Source organism: Solea senegalensis, linkage group LG16, assembly GCF_019176455.1.
Source record: "Solea senegalensis isolate Sse05_10M linkage group LG16, IFAPA_SoseM_1, whole genome shotgun sequence".
Taxonomy (NCBI): domain Eukaryota; kingdom Metazoa; phylum Chordata; class Actinopteri; order Pleuronectiformes; family Soleidae; genus Solea; species Solea senegalensis.
This window is the reverse complement of record NC_058036.1, coordinates 17,665,319-17,681,713: the sequence shown is the minus strand read 5'-3', so window position 1 is coordinate 17,681,713 and position 16,395 is coordinate 17,665,319. Positions and strand designations below refer to the sequence as shown.

At 43.4% G+C, this 16,395-nt stretch overlaps 1 protein-coding gene and 1 non-coding gene across 4 annotated transcripts; one reads left to right on the top strand and one right to left on the bottom strand.

The window, feature by feature from the left end:
- On the top strand, positions 1-73 carry trnav-cac. The gene has a single exon. It is a non-coding gene; the product is annotated as a tRNA-Val (tRNA).
- Positions 74-4,667: 4,594 nt separating this feature from the next.
- On the bottom strand, positions 4,668-16,386 carry arel1 (apoptosis resistant E3 ubiquitin protein ligase 1). 3 transcript variants are annotated; one of them, XM_044047680.1, is made up of 22 exons: positions 16,346-16,381; positions 15,256-15,484; positions 14,703-14,871; positions 13,203-13,423; positions 12,807-12,878; positions 12,380-12,606; positions 12,003-12,240; positions 11,735-11,904; positions 11,450-11,630; positions 11,118-11,362; positions 10,410-10,487; positions 10,189-10,330; positions 9,970-10,091; positions 9,797-9,872; positions 9,049-9,158; positions 8,766-8,945; positions 8,334-8,459; positions 7,582-7,711; positions 7,436-7,494; positions 7,268-7,357; positions 7,006-7,181; positions 4,668-6,833 (listed from the first exon to the last, which is right to left on the bottom strand). In XM_044047680.1, exons 2-22 carry the CDS (start codon positions 15,401-15,403, stop codon positions 6,731-6,733), a joined length of 3,063 nt encoding a protein of 1,020 aa, XP_043903615.1. In that variant the 5' UTR covers positions 15,404-15,484; positions 16,346-16,381; the 3' UTR covers positions 4,668-6,730. The 3 variants fall into 3 exon arrangements, with proteins under 3 accessions (XP_043903615.1, XP_043903616.1, XP_043903617.1); XM_044047681.1 differs by lacking the exons at positions 14,703-14,871; positions 15,256-15,484 and having other exon boundaries at positions 16,346-16,386; XM_044047682.1 differs by lacking the exons at positions 13,203-13,423; positions 14,703-14,871; positions 15,256-15,484; positions 16,346-16,381 and adding an exon at positions 12,972-13,189.
- Positions 16,387-16,395: the final 9 nt, after the last annotated feature.

Genomic DNA, 16,395 nt, shown 5'->3' with positions numbered 1-16,395 from the left:
GTTTCCGTAGTGTAGTGGTTATCACGTTCGCCTCACACGCGAAAGGTCCCCGGTTCGAAACCGGGCGGAAACATATATTATTTTCATTTCCCAGAGGGGAACCTAAACCCAAAGGGAATAATAAAGTTGTCTGTCTGTCATGTGCTGAAGTTTTGAGCCAATCGTTTACTGTACGGCGAAGTTACAGGCAGAGCCGGATTAACGCAAAGGCAAACTAGGCACGTGCCTCGGGCCCGATTGGCAGGGGGCCCAGACAGACGGACAATCAAAACTTAAGACTGACTTGGTCGCGTTTCAAGACGATTTACGCTCCTCGTCCTGATGACGCGACGCTGTCAGGGCGTTCTGAGGACAGTCTGCTCCGATCGACAGTCGCGCTGGGGGGCAGGCGGGCGGGAGAAGCCGCAGCGAGTGCACATGTCCGCGGCGAGGTCCGGGCGGGGGTTCGCTGTAAACCGCCTTCGCCCCGAGCCCTTCCAAGCCGATCTAGAGTCGGTCGCGGCGCACCACCGGCGGAGGAAATTTCATGTCAAACTTATGTGTGACACTGCACTATAGAAATGACTGAAACGTGATTAAAACTAATAAGTTCAGTTTAGACTAAAAGACTAAAACTAAGACAAAATCTAGAATGGCTTCCAAAAACAACACTGCACAGTACACCATCCAGAGAAACATCCACAACAGTCCAGACCAGGAGCTGAATAACAGAAAATGGAAGAGAGGTGATGCTTGTCCATGAAAATAAACCTCTTTACCATGACAGCACAGTTTATCTTACTGCACACGTTACCGGTCTTTGTATATTTGACTACTTATTAAACTATTCCATTTAATCAACACATTTAATTAAGATTTTCTGCTAAATGCAATAGCTTACAACATTTATCTTATTTGCTCTGTTTACATAGCAATGATGACTCCTATTGGTGATTTACTGGTACTACTGCCTTAACAATGACATTTGCAATGGATAAGTATCATTTAATAGAGCATTGTAGTGACGTATAAATACAGTAATAGAAATCAAAAAATAGTCTGATAGACTGTTTAATATACGACACATGACTTATTTTGGCATACAAAGAACCAACTCGTAACCAAAGACTACGCTATGTAAAATGTGAATTCACTTTTATTAGTAACTCTGGTAAATTTCAGATTTCAATTCATAAATAACATCGATGGAGGGGGGCCCAAAAAATACAGTCCGCCTAGTATAGTCCATTTATTTAATCCGGCTCTGGTTACAGGGCACTTCCTGTTTTGTGGCGAATGGTTGAAATTTGCCGATGGTTGCTGTAGCACACAGAATTTTTAATCTGCGACATAACTTTTGATATGTTAAGTACAAATTGACATGTTTGTTTATGTTGGTACTGTTAACGTACTCAGATGATGGACGCCAAATTCAAAATGGCAGACTTCCTGTTGAGTTGAAGCCATGGTCCCAGAGGACTTTTTTGTTCGTCTTGGGCTGCGACATGTTTCCACCAAGTTTCGTGAAATCTGGTGCAACTTAGTTTTGTCTTTGTCCTACCGGATTTTCACTTTTGGGCCATTTTGCACCACTTTTACAAAATTTACCCCCCTACTATATGTACTGTAATGTCAAGTATTACCTCGACCCTTTTCCACCCATGGTTCAGGAAAAGCATGAAGCATTTTACATGTATTCACAGTTAAAAGAACAATTTAACAACTAACCAGCTACACTAACATCTTAATGAGGCCGAAAAGCATTCAGCTAAATGCTAATCTCAACACTTTCCTATGCAGTAAGTACAACATTCATCATGTTGTACCGCTTTGTATTACTAGAGTAGGGGTAGTATTTTTGAAAAATTGTGCTTCCTTACCTCAGTTTTCCCCCCGAGTCGAGAAATTTCTACATTCTTTTCTTTGTTACGTGACACTAACTGTTAGCGAAGATGGCAAACACTGTTTACATTCTGGGAGCGAGGTGCCGCACCCCCTAGAAGAAATTTCTCGACTCAGGGGAAACTGAGGTTAAGGAGCACAAGTTTTCAAAAATACTCCCCCTATTCTAATAATACAGAGCTTAATGCAAATCAGTGAAATATTCCTTTAAGTACATTAGCATGCTAATGAAGCTGAATGATGCAGCCGTCATCATACCAAAAAAACAACAACTAAGCGATGAAATTGAAATGATGACCTGCAGAGCAACATGGAAAAAACTAAACAAAAAAACACTGATGTTATTACAATTCATCCTGAAGGAATCACGAACGTCTGAACAACGTTTCATGGCTCTGTGGCCAACAGCTGTCTGACATTTCTGCAAAGATCCAAAAACGTCAACCTTATTGTGTTTAAAATAGAAACGACAAAGCTATGAACGATGGAAACTGGTCCACCGACCGACAGTCGCGACCGTGCTCTTCCAAACGTTCTCGTCGGCTTTGACAGACCAGGACGGATGCCTCAGCGTGCAGGTGCTAACCATGCATGAGTGCTTGTAATACAGGTGCAGAGTCTGTCCTGTCCCTGCAGAGGCCTGAACACCGGGACTGAAATCTTTCACCACACACTTGATATAAAACAGCTGCACGTCTCAACAGGCATCGAAACGCCCCCCCATGAATCAATTGCCTTTTTCCTAAAACCTTTTTCCTAAGCCTCGTAATGCAACCGCAGAAGACACAGCTGAGGAACTGGTGGTTGGCCTTTGTGTATAATACTTTGTATACTCACAGACACAAGAGCGTGTTTGCCCGCATTTGTGCCAAAGCCCGAGGGCAATATGGAGTCAGCAGTGAGGCGTAAACTTCCTTCAGTCCAGGCCTCCTGCTCTTGCTCCTGCTCCTGCTCTTGCTCCTGCTCTTGCTCCTGCTCCTCCTGCTCCTGCTCCTGCTCCTGCTGCTGCTGCTGCTGTGAAGCTCTCCTGTCCTTCAACAAACCTGACTGATTAAGACTGGCCTCTAAATCAGCCCAGTCATCACAGATGATAATAAACACCTGCAGCCAATCCAGTTGTCAGCAATCAGTGGCAGCCAATCAGGTAATGAGGACCAGCAGACAAGCCCGAGGCTGTGTAGCAGGAAGCAGCAGAGAGCAGTCATGTACCCGGAGAGATTTACAGCGTGCCACATTTGTGTTTCGGCATCCCCGCGAAGATCAACGTCTGTGCACGATTACGTTTGATCAGAGAAAGTGACAGAGGCTGGGTGTCTGACTCAGAGGTGGGGGTACTGCATTTTCGATCATGTTAGAAGTCTTTTGGTGGAAGAGAACCACCCCATAAATTGACTCCCCCAGGAACTTGGCAACCCCCAAACCCCTCGAAACCAAGCTGCACTCAGGTCTGGAGACGTTTATGGAACAGTACATGGAAAATTTGTCAGAGAAACATGTTTTCCCAGGGAATTAGTATCATCAGATGAATTTAGCAAGAAAAAAGAAAATGCACAGTGTTGTTCCTGCGAGATCTCCCACAGGGAGGGAGAACTGTTCCAACATGGTACACCATTCTCGGCGAGTGCCAGAGGATGACTTGTCTGATTTGTGGTCCCTCTTTAGAGAGCATTCCTGGGGGAAATTCGAGAGAGACCATTATGCAAATCCACAGGTGCATGCCAAGACCAAATAACTGGACTCCTGCCTCCAAGTACTTCAAGATGCCTTTCTGCTCCTGATAGTGTTCAGACCGCAGTGTGAGGAACACACGCCAGGAACATGTGGGTGTAATGTGGAAGTCCACGCGGCCTTGCATGTCCGCGGCCTTTACGCACAGCAGACGAAAAGGAACGTAGTCGATTATCAAACGGACACACTGCTATCACATCCTGCATAGACTATCTTGACTCTCAATTGTGTCACCGTCTCCACGCAGTGGAAGGACGAGCTAGTTTTCCATTTTCACTTTCAGCACTTGGATTTTTATCGCGTTCCATAAACACGAGTGCTCTCACACATTAAACCTGTAGCCGATGGAAAAGCAGCAGGTGAATGGAGTTCATTTCCACGTGTTTCACGAGGTCACAGTATGTGGAACAAGTGCACACATATCTGTTATCTACACATTATGCCTCGGCCTATGTTTGCACAGCTTTGACGAGACAATATAAATCACAAAAATGTTGTTTTCAGTGTCGTAAATATTATATCGTAAATATTGACCGTGCAAAACAGAACAAATGTTTCTCAATGTAAAATGTGGGGTTTGTTATGGATTTATTGGAGTTTTAAGTGTGAGGGTCAGCTTCTCACATCCCGCCATAAGGACGATACTCGTGTCACATGTGGAGCCACTGCCCCCTTGTGTCTAAAACGTGAACTCTGCTGATAAATGACAGTATGCTCATGTTTTTTTTTACCTAACATGTGAACTGCAAATGTTGACATGTTATTAAAAGTAATGTACACTACACAGATATACCATGGTTTTGAGACTTTACCTCAATCAGTGGCAGTGACGACGATGTCCTCATCTACACTGTGTTGTGTTCATCGATGGGCTGTTTTCCAAGTGCGTAATCTTCTAACAAGTAAAAGAATGACTGTTGCTGTTTGAGGTCAACACCACTCGAGTCATCTCCAAGTCCAAAATCCAGCTTTGGCAGTGGATGGAATCTCGCTCTTGATCCGCACTGTCTTACACAATCCAAATATGATGCGCACACAATGAGATAAGGCCATAAAAATCTGGTCCATCATTTTTTTTTTTTTTATTCCCATAAACAAAGGACCTGCAGTGCAGAGAATCTCAAACATTCATCAGCAGAGACTTGCTATTTAAAAAAAAAGAAAAGGAAATAAAGTACCCCAGCTTTAAAGTCAAATATTTCACAATATCTACATCGCTAAAAGTCACACTCATCAACATCCAAACTTTAAATACAGTAGTAGATGCTCGTGAAAAACATAAAACTACAGAACAGACCTCTTTATTTACTAATATACGTTTATATTAGTCATCTAATCTAACTAACGCGTCAACTACACTTGCTACGGATAAATATGATGCCGGCCAGTTTGGTATTGATGGATAAATCAAACTCTGAATGAAAGCTTTTCACTGCTCTCCGCAGAACACCAGGTCAACATTGCACAACCCAAAACACACGGAGCCATAAACTCGCCGACAAAAACCCCTCCTTAACACTGTAAAAGTCCAGTTAAAGAGCAAGAATCAAATCCCACTGTATTGGCTGTGTTGAATCAGTGGAAACAATCCACCAAAACTCCAAAAAAAAGTGACATCATTGCCGTTCGACAAAGTTAACTCTCTTTAGTGCACGAGTGAAACGTTCACTGCCAGCCGTGCGAGGAGAGTGAGGGATGGAGCTGAACTCAGAGCGCGCTCTATGGGGAACGTTAACGTGTTCAAACTTAAACGCTAATGAGACTAATTATTCAGTTTCCTTTTTCTGTACAAGCAGAGCAACACACACACACACACTCTGACTGGCAGCACACGTCGTTATGAAATGGCTCATTAACATTCAGAAAAAAGAGAAACAAAGGAAAAAGTCTGTTGGCTCAAGATAAAGACAAAAATAAATAGTTTGACAATAATATAATGACAAAAAAAAAAACTAATTCCCAAACCAGAAAGAAATGCCTTAGTTTGGAGAGGATGAAGGTTGTACAGTTGACCACATACACCTGCTTCAGAGGACTCAGTGGTGTGGCGTATCAGATTCTGAGGTAAACACTCCAGAATAAAGCATCCGGCATATGTCGGCATATGTCGTGATAGGAAGTTTGTGACACTTCTCTTAAAAACACCCGCGTCCACAGTGAACCCCAATGTGTTTGGAAGCGTTGCAGAACCATTACCCACGACTGTTGACTCGGCTCCGACCGTCTACGCTCGTCTCTGCACACACCCGGAGGCAAAGGGCATGAATAAGGCAGGTTATAAAGACATAAGAAAACATGAACAGACATAGCTTCAGCAGTTATGGGTCAAACGCAAATCCTTCTTTACGAGACACAATAAGTTAAAAACATGTATAAACAACAGCAATCACTTGGCTTCTTTTAAAAACCTCCATTCGTCTCAAAACGCTCATAGAAACTCATCGGAAAAAAAAAAACATGTAACGGCAAAGAAACATGACGTCAAAAGAAGCAACGAGGTGAAAAAAGTATGAATACGCGCCAGTATGTACATCACAAGTATCTACATAAGAGTGATCGTTAGGTATTTACATACAAACATCAGTCCCTGATCTATTAAGGCCAAAGTGCTGTCGATGCACACGTCACCCACGCGACCTGTGGGCTGCTGCTGCTGCTGCATTGAAGTGTTTCCTCAGTTAGTCAAACTGCAGAGAGAAGCGTTTATACGCAGTAATACTAGAGGCCTTCGCGCTAGCTCGTCATTTGCCTTTCAAAACATATAAAAAAACGAAGCGAAACGTGTAGCTTTTCAAAAATAAAACTAGCCCAACGCTCGCCTTTCGCAACCCGTCCGAGGTCCAGTCCTTTTATCTTTACAAAAAACAAAAACAAAACACTAAATAGTTTTTATTACGCATACGTTTGCACCGGATCAAGTTCACATGATCAAGACCTGATTCCAGTTCAGCCCTCTGTGACTTCCAGTAATGGCCTCTCATCCTGAGAGAGGAAGGAGAGAGAAAGTGGGTTCGGGGCGATTCTTTACCAAGAAGCCCGACTGTTTTGATGGAGATGAATTGTAGGTCGGGACCTGGTGTAGAGCTGGTGTCCTAGTGGAACCACGGCAACCACGGAGGAGTCAGAGCATGCCGAAGCCCTCGCTGCCCTCGCTGATGGCCAACTTCAGCATCTTGTGCAGCTCCTCGTAGGAATCGTAGGTCGGGAGGCACAGCTGGTTAAAACTAGACGGAGACATAAATCAATCATGAGTTACATTCAATTTTACACTTTTACAATGTCCCGCTGCTGTAAATGATATGGATGGGTCGGTACTTCAAAAAACAAGGACTCCAGACAGACACACTTACAGTCAGAAATGAATAGAACAAGATCAGTCCGAGCTCTTCTACTCACCAGGTGTGTGCTGTGGGTAAGGTGCTGTGTGTGGGGGCAGCAATAATCTGAAAAGACGGGCAAAGGGTGTTGAAGCCCCCGGGGGGAAGCTGAGAGGAGCCGGTGGTGAACTGCAGCAGACGCGCCAGTTCCTCCTGAGTGAAGCTGGACACCACGGCCCAGAACCACTTCATCACCTGCAGCGACAGGAAATCAACGCGCTCAGATATTCTCATCAGTGTCAGAGCACAGAAAAAAAAAAGGGGATTTTCCCACAACATACTTTCTCTCTGAAGTGCCACGACCCTCCGACAATCACGGCGTGAGCCTTGAAGTCCTGCACGTTTATATCGCCGGTGCCGCACATCAGGAGCTTAAGAGAGGAGAAGTCGTTATAAACGGATATAAATAGAAACGGCGACGGGATTTCACTCTGAACCGTCACACATACCTCCAACTCGTTCTCATCAAATATGGCGAGCAGGTTTTCTGGAACCAGTTCGTTCAAACCTGCGATTCATTAGGAAATGATGCTAACTATAAACACAGTAGTGGTGGACGACAGATTAGAAAAACTAGTATAAAAAACCTCCTTACCTTTCAGGAAATGCTCCACCTCGTCCCTCACTTGACTGGCCAGTCTGTACTGGGCCAGCAGGTTAAGATAATGCATCTTATTTTCATTGGTGACAGCGATTTGTGCTCCTCCCGAAATCAGCTCCACCACCTGCACGACACGCTCAAAGTTAGATGCAAGAGACGGGATTGAGATTGCACTGTTTCTAACTCAATACTCCGCCTTTTCACGCGATTAGAAGCACCAGTGTGGCTTTGAAGTACATAATGCAAAGGTAAAAGATCCTCTCTTGAGACCATGCTTGGTTTCGTCTGCTCTTACTCTGCGTTGCTGTAGAAACGTGGCACGGCGACATGTTGAGAAACTGCTTCCACCGTCGATATAAAAGAACCCATTCTACTGTACGCTAGCACAAATATGATCACTCTTAATTTTAAGTTATTACATCGAAATGAAAACAAAGTTAGGAATATCAGATCTGCGTCCATCCCAAACACAAGTCCTCTAATTAATTTAAACGTTTTTCAAGAAGCAGAAACACATGTATGTCATTAAAAGGAGGCGGTTAAACTCGGCGAGTTACACAGCCACTTATTGTGTGGACTCAAACAAAGTTTGAATACAAACTCACCACTCTCCTCCCCTTAAAGTAAAAATACGACGCCTGCCAAATAAGCAATATGGTTTCTTTTGCTCGTTTATTGCTCCTATCAAATGTGAAATTACATCAGGGATAAAGGGGGAGGTTCCTCTCCAAAAAGTGTTGCCTCACCTTCTCCAGCTGTCCCGACTTGCTGTACTTCTCCTCGGCAAACACCAGGTCCATTTCACTCACGTCATTGTTTAGGATGAAGCAGACTTTAGTTTTATAGAACTCCTGGTCGTCTGTCTCGAAGTACTGCGTGTGGGAAATCAAGTGGAAACACAACAAAGTGACGTTTGTTAAATAAACACGACATTTCATCTCCTCCGCGGAAGAAAAAAAAGGAAAAGAAAGAAAGATGATAGGGTCGACTTCAGTTCTCAGCTTTGAAATCTTAGGAAGTTGGATTAACGGCAAAACATGCTGGCCTGGTTCGTCATTAAAATAAATAATGCAGAGAAACAAATCAGATTTTCCTGGCTTAGTGAGGAATGTTTAAGTGATGAGACAGACCAGAGGAACATCCAACTTCTGGGAAGAAGTCTTTTCTGTGTTCCATACCTTATAGTTCATCCTAAGGCCAATGATCTGGGCCAAGAAGGACCGTGTAAAACGAGCTCGGACCAGCTGTTTGTAGGATCCGCCCAGGGCGGACTCATACAGGCACTTCCCCACAACGCGGCCTGCAAACTCATACATCTTTAGACGCAGGTGGGGCGGCCTGTCTGCATTTGGGTGCACCTGCAAGATAGATGTTAATTCTGTTAGTTTGTGTGGATTGTGTGTAGATTAAGAGGAGACAAAACATGGTGGGGGTGGGAGAGTGGGGGGGGTCAACACTTACAAGACCCTGGTTGTTGTCACTGAAACGAGTGAACAGCTGGTTGGAGGTGTCAAAGAGGGTCTTACAAATCAGCTCAAACCACTCTCTGCGAGGACCTCCCCAGTCCAGAGCTGGGAGAAAAAAAACATTTTCATAGAGCGGTCACTTCAGTGAATACCTTCTGCCGTGGAACGGTTCGGTTTGGTACGCTACAGATTCTTTGTTTCCATGAGGAAAGTACCAAAATACCCTGTCCCAAATGTTCCATTTTTCGGGACCCTTCCCTTAGGACCATGGTTCCCAACCTGGGGTGCAAGCGCCCCTTAGGGGGATGCGGAGCTCTGAGTTTGTGAGGTTAATATAATTATATTTGCGCATCCCAATCAGTCACTCTGGATAATTAGAAGTCAGTATCAACCAAATAAAAATCTATAACTGCTGTTTATTTTTGCACATGAACTTTTTACTTATCCACTGCCTTAGGGTACAGTACGGGTGGAGCTAGACACACGACAGACCCACGTCACTCCCTTGTGACCGGTGTTTCTTCAATGCTCGACTTGTTGTGTCACGTTTGACGTCGTTGTTGGCGCACCGGTACAGTCAGGCTACGTATCTTACCGACGCGACTGTACCAAACGTATTGTACCACGATGGAAACACGGCTTACGTCGGTGACATTCATTAGGATGTAAACTCAGGACAAACCAAATATTACATTTGAAATGAAATGCTTAAGCTCACTTTGGTACACTCTGGTTTTATTTACCTTCCTCATCCTGAAACACGACCTCAAAGTTTTTGCTCCACTCTGACACCGAGAAGTTCCGGGTAGCCTTCAGGGACTGAGCAGCACGAAGAAAGAAAGATGATTTGAGTCGATATTACACTTGTTACAACCACATAACAATCAGATTCATAATACAAGACAGCAGCACTCACTGAATCCAGAATGGAGTGTCTCGTGATTTTTAGGCAGGTCTTGGTGCGAGGTTTCTTGGTGTGGATGTGTCTGAGTTCACGTTGAAAGAAGTTCACTTTGTCTTGGAACGTTTCAGAGCCACCTGGCGATAATAAATCAATAAATCACTACCACGGTGGTCAACAGAACACGGGTGTAGCCCGTGACAAAAACAATTCAAACACCGGACTGAAACGAACCAATGTTCTTGTGCAGGAAACGGATGAAGGTGGCAGCCATGATGTTCCTGTCTTTGCAGCTGAGCTCCACGGGAGGCTGGATCCCATCATCCACCACGAGAGTCAGGTACTTGTGAACAGGATCGGGACCGTGATAGGTAAACTGAAAACGGAGTGGAGGATTATTGTGTGTTTGTCACATTTAATAAAGGATTCTTTGGTTCTGCTCTGATCTGCCTTACCTTTGTTCCTGGACAAACTCGAAAGGTGAAAAGGCGCCACGGAATAATTTTCAGGTAGAACTCCTTCACAGATAGTTGCTGTTAGACAGAAAAGTCAACTTAGTCTTTAGTTATCACACATAATACCTCTCTAACCTTCTTATATTCACGAACAAAAAAGTTAAAAGGTCCAGTGAGTAAGGATTAGTGACATAATGTTGAGACTGCAGGCTGTTCAATGGAAGTATGTCAGGGAACTACAGTGTCCTACAGATGTGATTTTTCCTTCTTTATATACTAAGACTTCGCTTTCAAATACAAACGTAAGTAAAGTAAAAGCTTTTTCGAAGGCTACAGAGACATAATTGTTTTTTTTATCTTACAAGGGTTACACATGTACACAAACTTCATTTCTCACTAGGTTCACACAGCTTTTCCCAGGTCAAATTCAAGATAATTTTTTACCAGCATCTTACAGTTGTGGTACACTTATAAAAATACATCGCCATAATCACCATGCTTATTTCACTTTTATAGCAGTAAAAGAGATGGTACAATGACATAAACAAACCAAAATCATGATTTCATGGTCACACACAAGCTTTTCAAACTTTGAAAACCTTACATTAAAATTCAGATTTCAACCACTTAACTATCCTAAACGTGTCACACTGGACCTTTCAAGAAGAAGAAGAAAAATAAATAAATCATTAAATGCTGGCAACTGACCTTTGGTGATATGTAGCAGTAGACCTTTTTTGGTTTCTTGACCTTCTCAGGCTGTCCCTCCACAGGAGAGTCATGCTCGTCCTCCTCTTCTCCCATAGAGGGCCTCCGCTGGGGAGTGAGCAGAGAGGAGGCTGGTAACTGCCACGATGAACTGCTGTAGTTCCCGCTGCTGTATAGGTACGCCTCAAAGTAGATACTTATGCCTGGAGTGGACACGTTCTTCTCCACACAGGCCTTCTCATTCTCTGCAACATACAATGAGATTATATGAGAATTAGGATTTGAAATGACAGAATCTACCCAATATCTATGAAATGCATTGGAATTCTCACCATTGAGAACAATAACATCAAATTCCCCATTGCTGAGAGGCTGATCCTTGTAGGAGATGCGGGCCCTGAAACAACCTGCCTTCCTCAGGGTCAGTCTCAGCAGAACCTGGCACTGCTGCTTGTTGAGTGACACTGATTTACTGAAGCATCCCTCCAGACTGTCGTCGTCTGCTGTGCCCAGCTAAAAGAACAGAGGGAATTTCACTGGTAAGACCCTGTTCTCCTGTAAAGCTGTCGTGTTAGGAAATGACCGAATGTGATGGATAACAGAAAAAAATGACTTACAGAGTGCACATGGACGCTGTAGTTCGCTTCATCGGTGAGACTTGTCGAGTTACTGGTGGGGTTTCCATACTCGTCCCTGGGCTCAATCTGCAAAGTGTGCTGCTGTCCATTAACCAGGACCAGCGTGGAGAAATGGTAGGCAATCTTTGTTTTAGATGGGACAACTGTACCTGGAGTGAACAAAGTTAGAGAAAAGTACTGAACACGCGATACAAAAATTCTCAAATCATATCAAAATAAAGGTAGGCTCCAAAACAGTATATCATACCTGGCTGGAATATCTTGTAATAAGGGCTGTAAGCCACATTGAGGCCGCCCAGCTTGACAGCAACCTCATAACGTCCAGCTTTGCGCACCGTGAAGGCCATTTTAACTACATTGGACTCTGGTTCCTGCAGAACCTCCTGTGTAACAGGGATGTCCAGAGCCAGTTCAATGTGGGTGATGTTGACCCTCAGCCCCACCGGTCGATGAGCCGGGAAAGGCTGGCCATTCTTATAGAACAGCTGAGTAAACAGAAATAAAAAACAGTATAGATACACAGAAACATGCTTGTGTCACTGCTGTATTCATAAGTCATGCATAAATAATTTAACTTAACTTGAAACCATCAATCAATCAATCAATCAATCAATCAATCATCACCTGTACTCTGAAACTCATAGTCTGTCCGACTTCCTGCGGTTCCTTCCAGTCCCACGACACCTTGCAGGAGCGTGGGTCCAGGTAGTTTCCCCGGACGTAGTCATAGATGCTGCGGTCACCGCGGCGCCCCGGATCCTCATTCTGCAGGAAGCTGACAACCCTTGCTGCAAGCTCACAGAGGAACTTGATAGTAAAGACAAACGCTATGATGGAAACAGTAATTCCACCTGCAATAAGAAGGGAAACAATGTGAGGATTTATTAAGATTTAAAAGAGTAACGTTTCTAGCAGATCCTCAGGCATCAAACTACTGCAAAGCTACTTGTAAAAGCTGCTGTGAGAGTATGTGTTGGAAGGTGGAATAATGACAAGTCGTGCAGCAGCATTTCAAGGCTCAGCAACACCCAAGAGCTAAACCTAGACTCACCAATCACGTAAAACATGAGGTCCCTTATCAAGAAGCACAGTGCCACAGTACAGCCAAATATGAGAGCTCCAGCTGAAAAGACAAGTGGACATTGATCCAATTAATAATTAACAATGATGGAACATTCACTCATTTTATGAATTGTAATATATTTATCTTGAATACCATTGGGAACTGTGTTTTCCATTAAAGGAAAGTAAAACAAACAGATGTTGAGCTGTAAAAAGAGATGAAACAATACTTCTTTAATGATGCTTTGTTAAAACTATCTGTGACTTTTAGCAAGAGTACAATCCATCAAATTTTTATGTCTTAGATCATCTTGTAAATACCTCAGCTGCAGTTAAAGCACACAACCCCAAATTAAAACCACTCTGAAAGAGCGACTTGACTCACCAATCGACCACTTCTCATTCAGACGCCTCTCAGCGAGGCTGTGCACCAGCCGGATCTCGTAGTCCTGGTCTCGACTCCCCCTGGAGGTCCTTAGGATATTGATGCCTGTGGACAACTTAATATAATCTTCGTAGTAGTAGCCCCAGGCAGCTAGTGACAGCTGCAGTTGACTGTCAAACTGGGATAGATCATCTAGATTCATACAACCCAAGGTCTTCAGCCTGCAGGGGAAAACAAAAGTGAAAAATACTGCAGACAGACAACGGACAGGAGCAGGGTCACTGCCCTCAGTGACTCAACACTAGTATCACTGCTAAGGGGGTTGCTCAAAGTCTGTTCGGCAAGACTGCCAACTCAACAGCACGCAACAGTTAGTCCCTCACAATTAATGCTTTACCTTATATGGTTTAACATTAAAGCAATGAGCAAAGGAAAGGATAATAGATAATGGAGGTAACCATTAAAGCGAAACAAAATCTTTTGTTGTAACACTACCTACCATTGAAATGGCCAAAACTGAAAAAAGTGAAAAACTTCCATGAACAAAGTCTCTTTGCAAAAACCAAACATTCTTCTTGCTATTTATCTGGGAGGAAAGCTTCTAGCTTCAATTTACACTATGGTGTGGTAAATGGAAAGGCAAGTAATGAATTGATGGCCCAATATTGGTATCTGCAAATATTGGTTGCTTTAAAATGTATTATCAGATATCAGTAAACATGCCAAAAATCCCCCAATAAGACTATTGACTAAAACATTAGGCTTAATAGGCTGCAACCTCTTTGCATCTATGCTTATGTCCTCTACAACTATTTATTTCACACAATGAAGATAGGCTGTGACGTGAGCATCGGTATTCTGTCCAAGCGTTCTATTATATCGGCAAACAGTCCAGCAATGTGCATCCCTAGGCTTAACAGATGACGGTCATGACCTTCAAAAAGGTGAGCGTGTCCCTTTAGAAATGTTGTATACGTTTCCCTCAAACCATATGGTCTGCGTTTTCAAAACACCTCTGAACTTTACAATTAATACAAATGCAGGCAGACATTTGTATTAATTGTCATAATCACTAAACTTGGTTCCTCAGAAATTAGGTTCTATCTCATTAGGGCCAAGTGTTGGTCTTTCTGAGGACTGCTGGCTATGACAAGGTCAGTATGTATGCCAAAAAAGGCCCTAAAATGTAAGAAATACAAGTGGACGTGTACACAAAAACACATCTGCAATACTGCTGCAGGGTCTCAGGATAACAGCCTCTCAAGAACACTGTTTACTGCAGTGACCCTCAGAAACACTGTGTCAGCAGACATGGTGAGGCTGCCCTCCAGTGGACAAAAATATACAAAGCTTTTGTTAACCACGGCAATTAACACTAAAGTAAATCAAGGTATTGGAAAAAGATTTGTTACATGCCAACAGCTGATTGCGTCTGTAAAGGACGGATGCTTGTGACTGTTTCCAAGATTAATGTTGCATTTAAAACCATCCATTGCTTACGTATGGTAATAGTGCTCCAGCTTCTGAGAGCAAAGCCACTCCTGGAAGGCAAAGTCTCGGAGCAGCTGGATGTGGGCCTCTGCAATTTGCCTCCAGCGCTGCTGTTCCTTCACTACCTCTTCCAGGCGACTCAGTACACTCAGACTCAGTTCTTCCAGTGTCTGTACATCTGGATGACACATGAACAAGCACATAAAATTCCCCATATATGCACCAGCCAGCAAATCAGCAGAAGAGTTATTTAAGTCTCTCATTTTTAGGTCTGTGCAGATTGTGTCTATATTCCAATTGCACTCCATAAACCTGATTATTTTGTATTTCCAAGCCAAAACAATGACTGGGGTCAAATGCAATCTTTCTGCATTAAACCTATATCAAATGAGGTAAAACATGGCACTTTTCCTACAAGAATGTGAGGACACAATACATTTCCTTGTACTTAAAACTAAAGCTTAAACTGCTCAGTGCACCCTTGTTTTAACTGTAGACCAAACATTGGTAGCACAGCACCAATGTTTGGTCATCTCAAATGAAACAATAGAAAAACACTGACCTTCAAATAAGTGCCTGTACTGAGAAAGGCTATGTCCTTGAAGCCATTCCTCAATCTGACTTTCTTTTCCTTTCTTCCAGCGCACCTCCCAGAAGAAGATCCACAACACTGAGCAGAGGAGGAAGGTCAGGAAGAAGCAGCGGTCCATCAGACCATCTTTCAGCCTTCACTCAGTCTCCTCTGAGCTCAAAAAGATAAGTACCATGTACCAGGGAGCTAGTCAAGTCTCCTACAAGAGAAGACAAAACTGCTTAGGCTCAAAAGCCACGAGTCAAAAAAAATCAAAAAAATACATGGCGAAAAACCTCAAGCTCTTTAAGAGACGGATTCAAATGAGGAACAATGGTTAAACAGATGATTAAGCAAGCATGGGAGCTTCAACGGTAAACTGCTTTGTCAAGAAAGCATGAATATTTAAGTGTCACCCTGGAGTGGTGCTGGCTGATGAGAGAATAATATTACATGTCATCCACTAACACTAAAATATGCATGAACAACTTGGCAAAAGACTGCCTATAACACTACCTCCAGCTTCTATGTGGCCATCAAAGAGAAAGAATAGATATACATGTTCCCAGTAGATCCAATTATTAAGTCCAGAAGATGGTCAAGGTACTGATGGTGGACTCTCAAGCCGTGCAAATTACAGGTGTCAAAACCCTGTCAAATGGCATTGACCGCTACTGCCACAAACAACCTGGAAGCTAAATAGCGTTGTCAAAACGCCTTATTCAAGTTCCCCCCATGGACAACTGGACAAAAACAAAATCAATACGAACAATCCTCATTGGTCTGTTGACACCTGGAGCGACTAGTGTAGCGAAAGGCTAAGCTCAGCGTTTGTTAGCGTCGTTACAATGACAGACAGCTGCACTCGCATTGGCTGACTGCTGCACGGTGCTAACAGCTAACCAAGTTAGCCAACAATGTCGGTGTATTTTCATAAAGCCTTGTAGTCAACCCACGTCGTTACCAGGATCCACATTAAACACGCTGACAGGACGCCACTTGTAAAAGCATATTCACACAAAGCAAACATGCAAATCTTCAATTATCCTTTGTGTTTGGCGTAAAAAAACATTGCATCTACCTTCGTCTGTTGGACATTAGCCTCGCAGCCGGAATGTGTAGTAAAAGTGT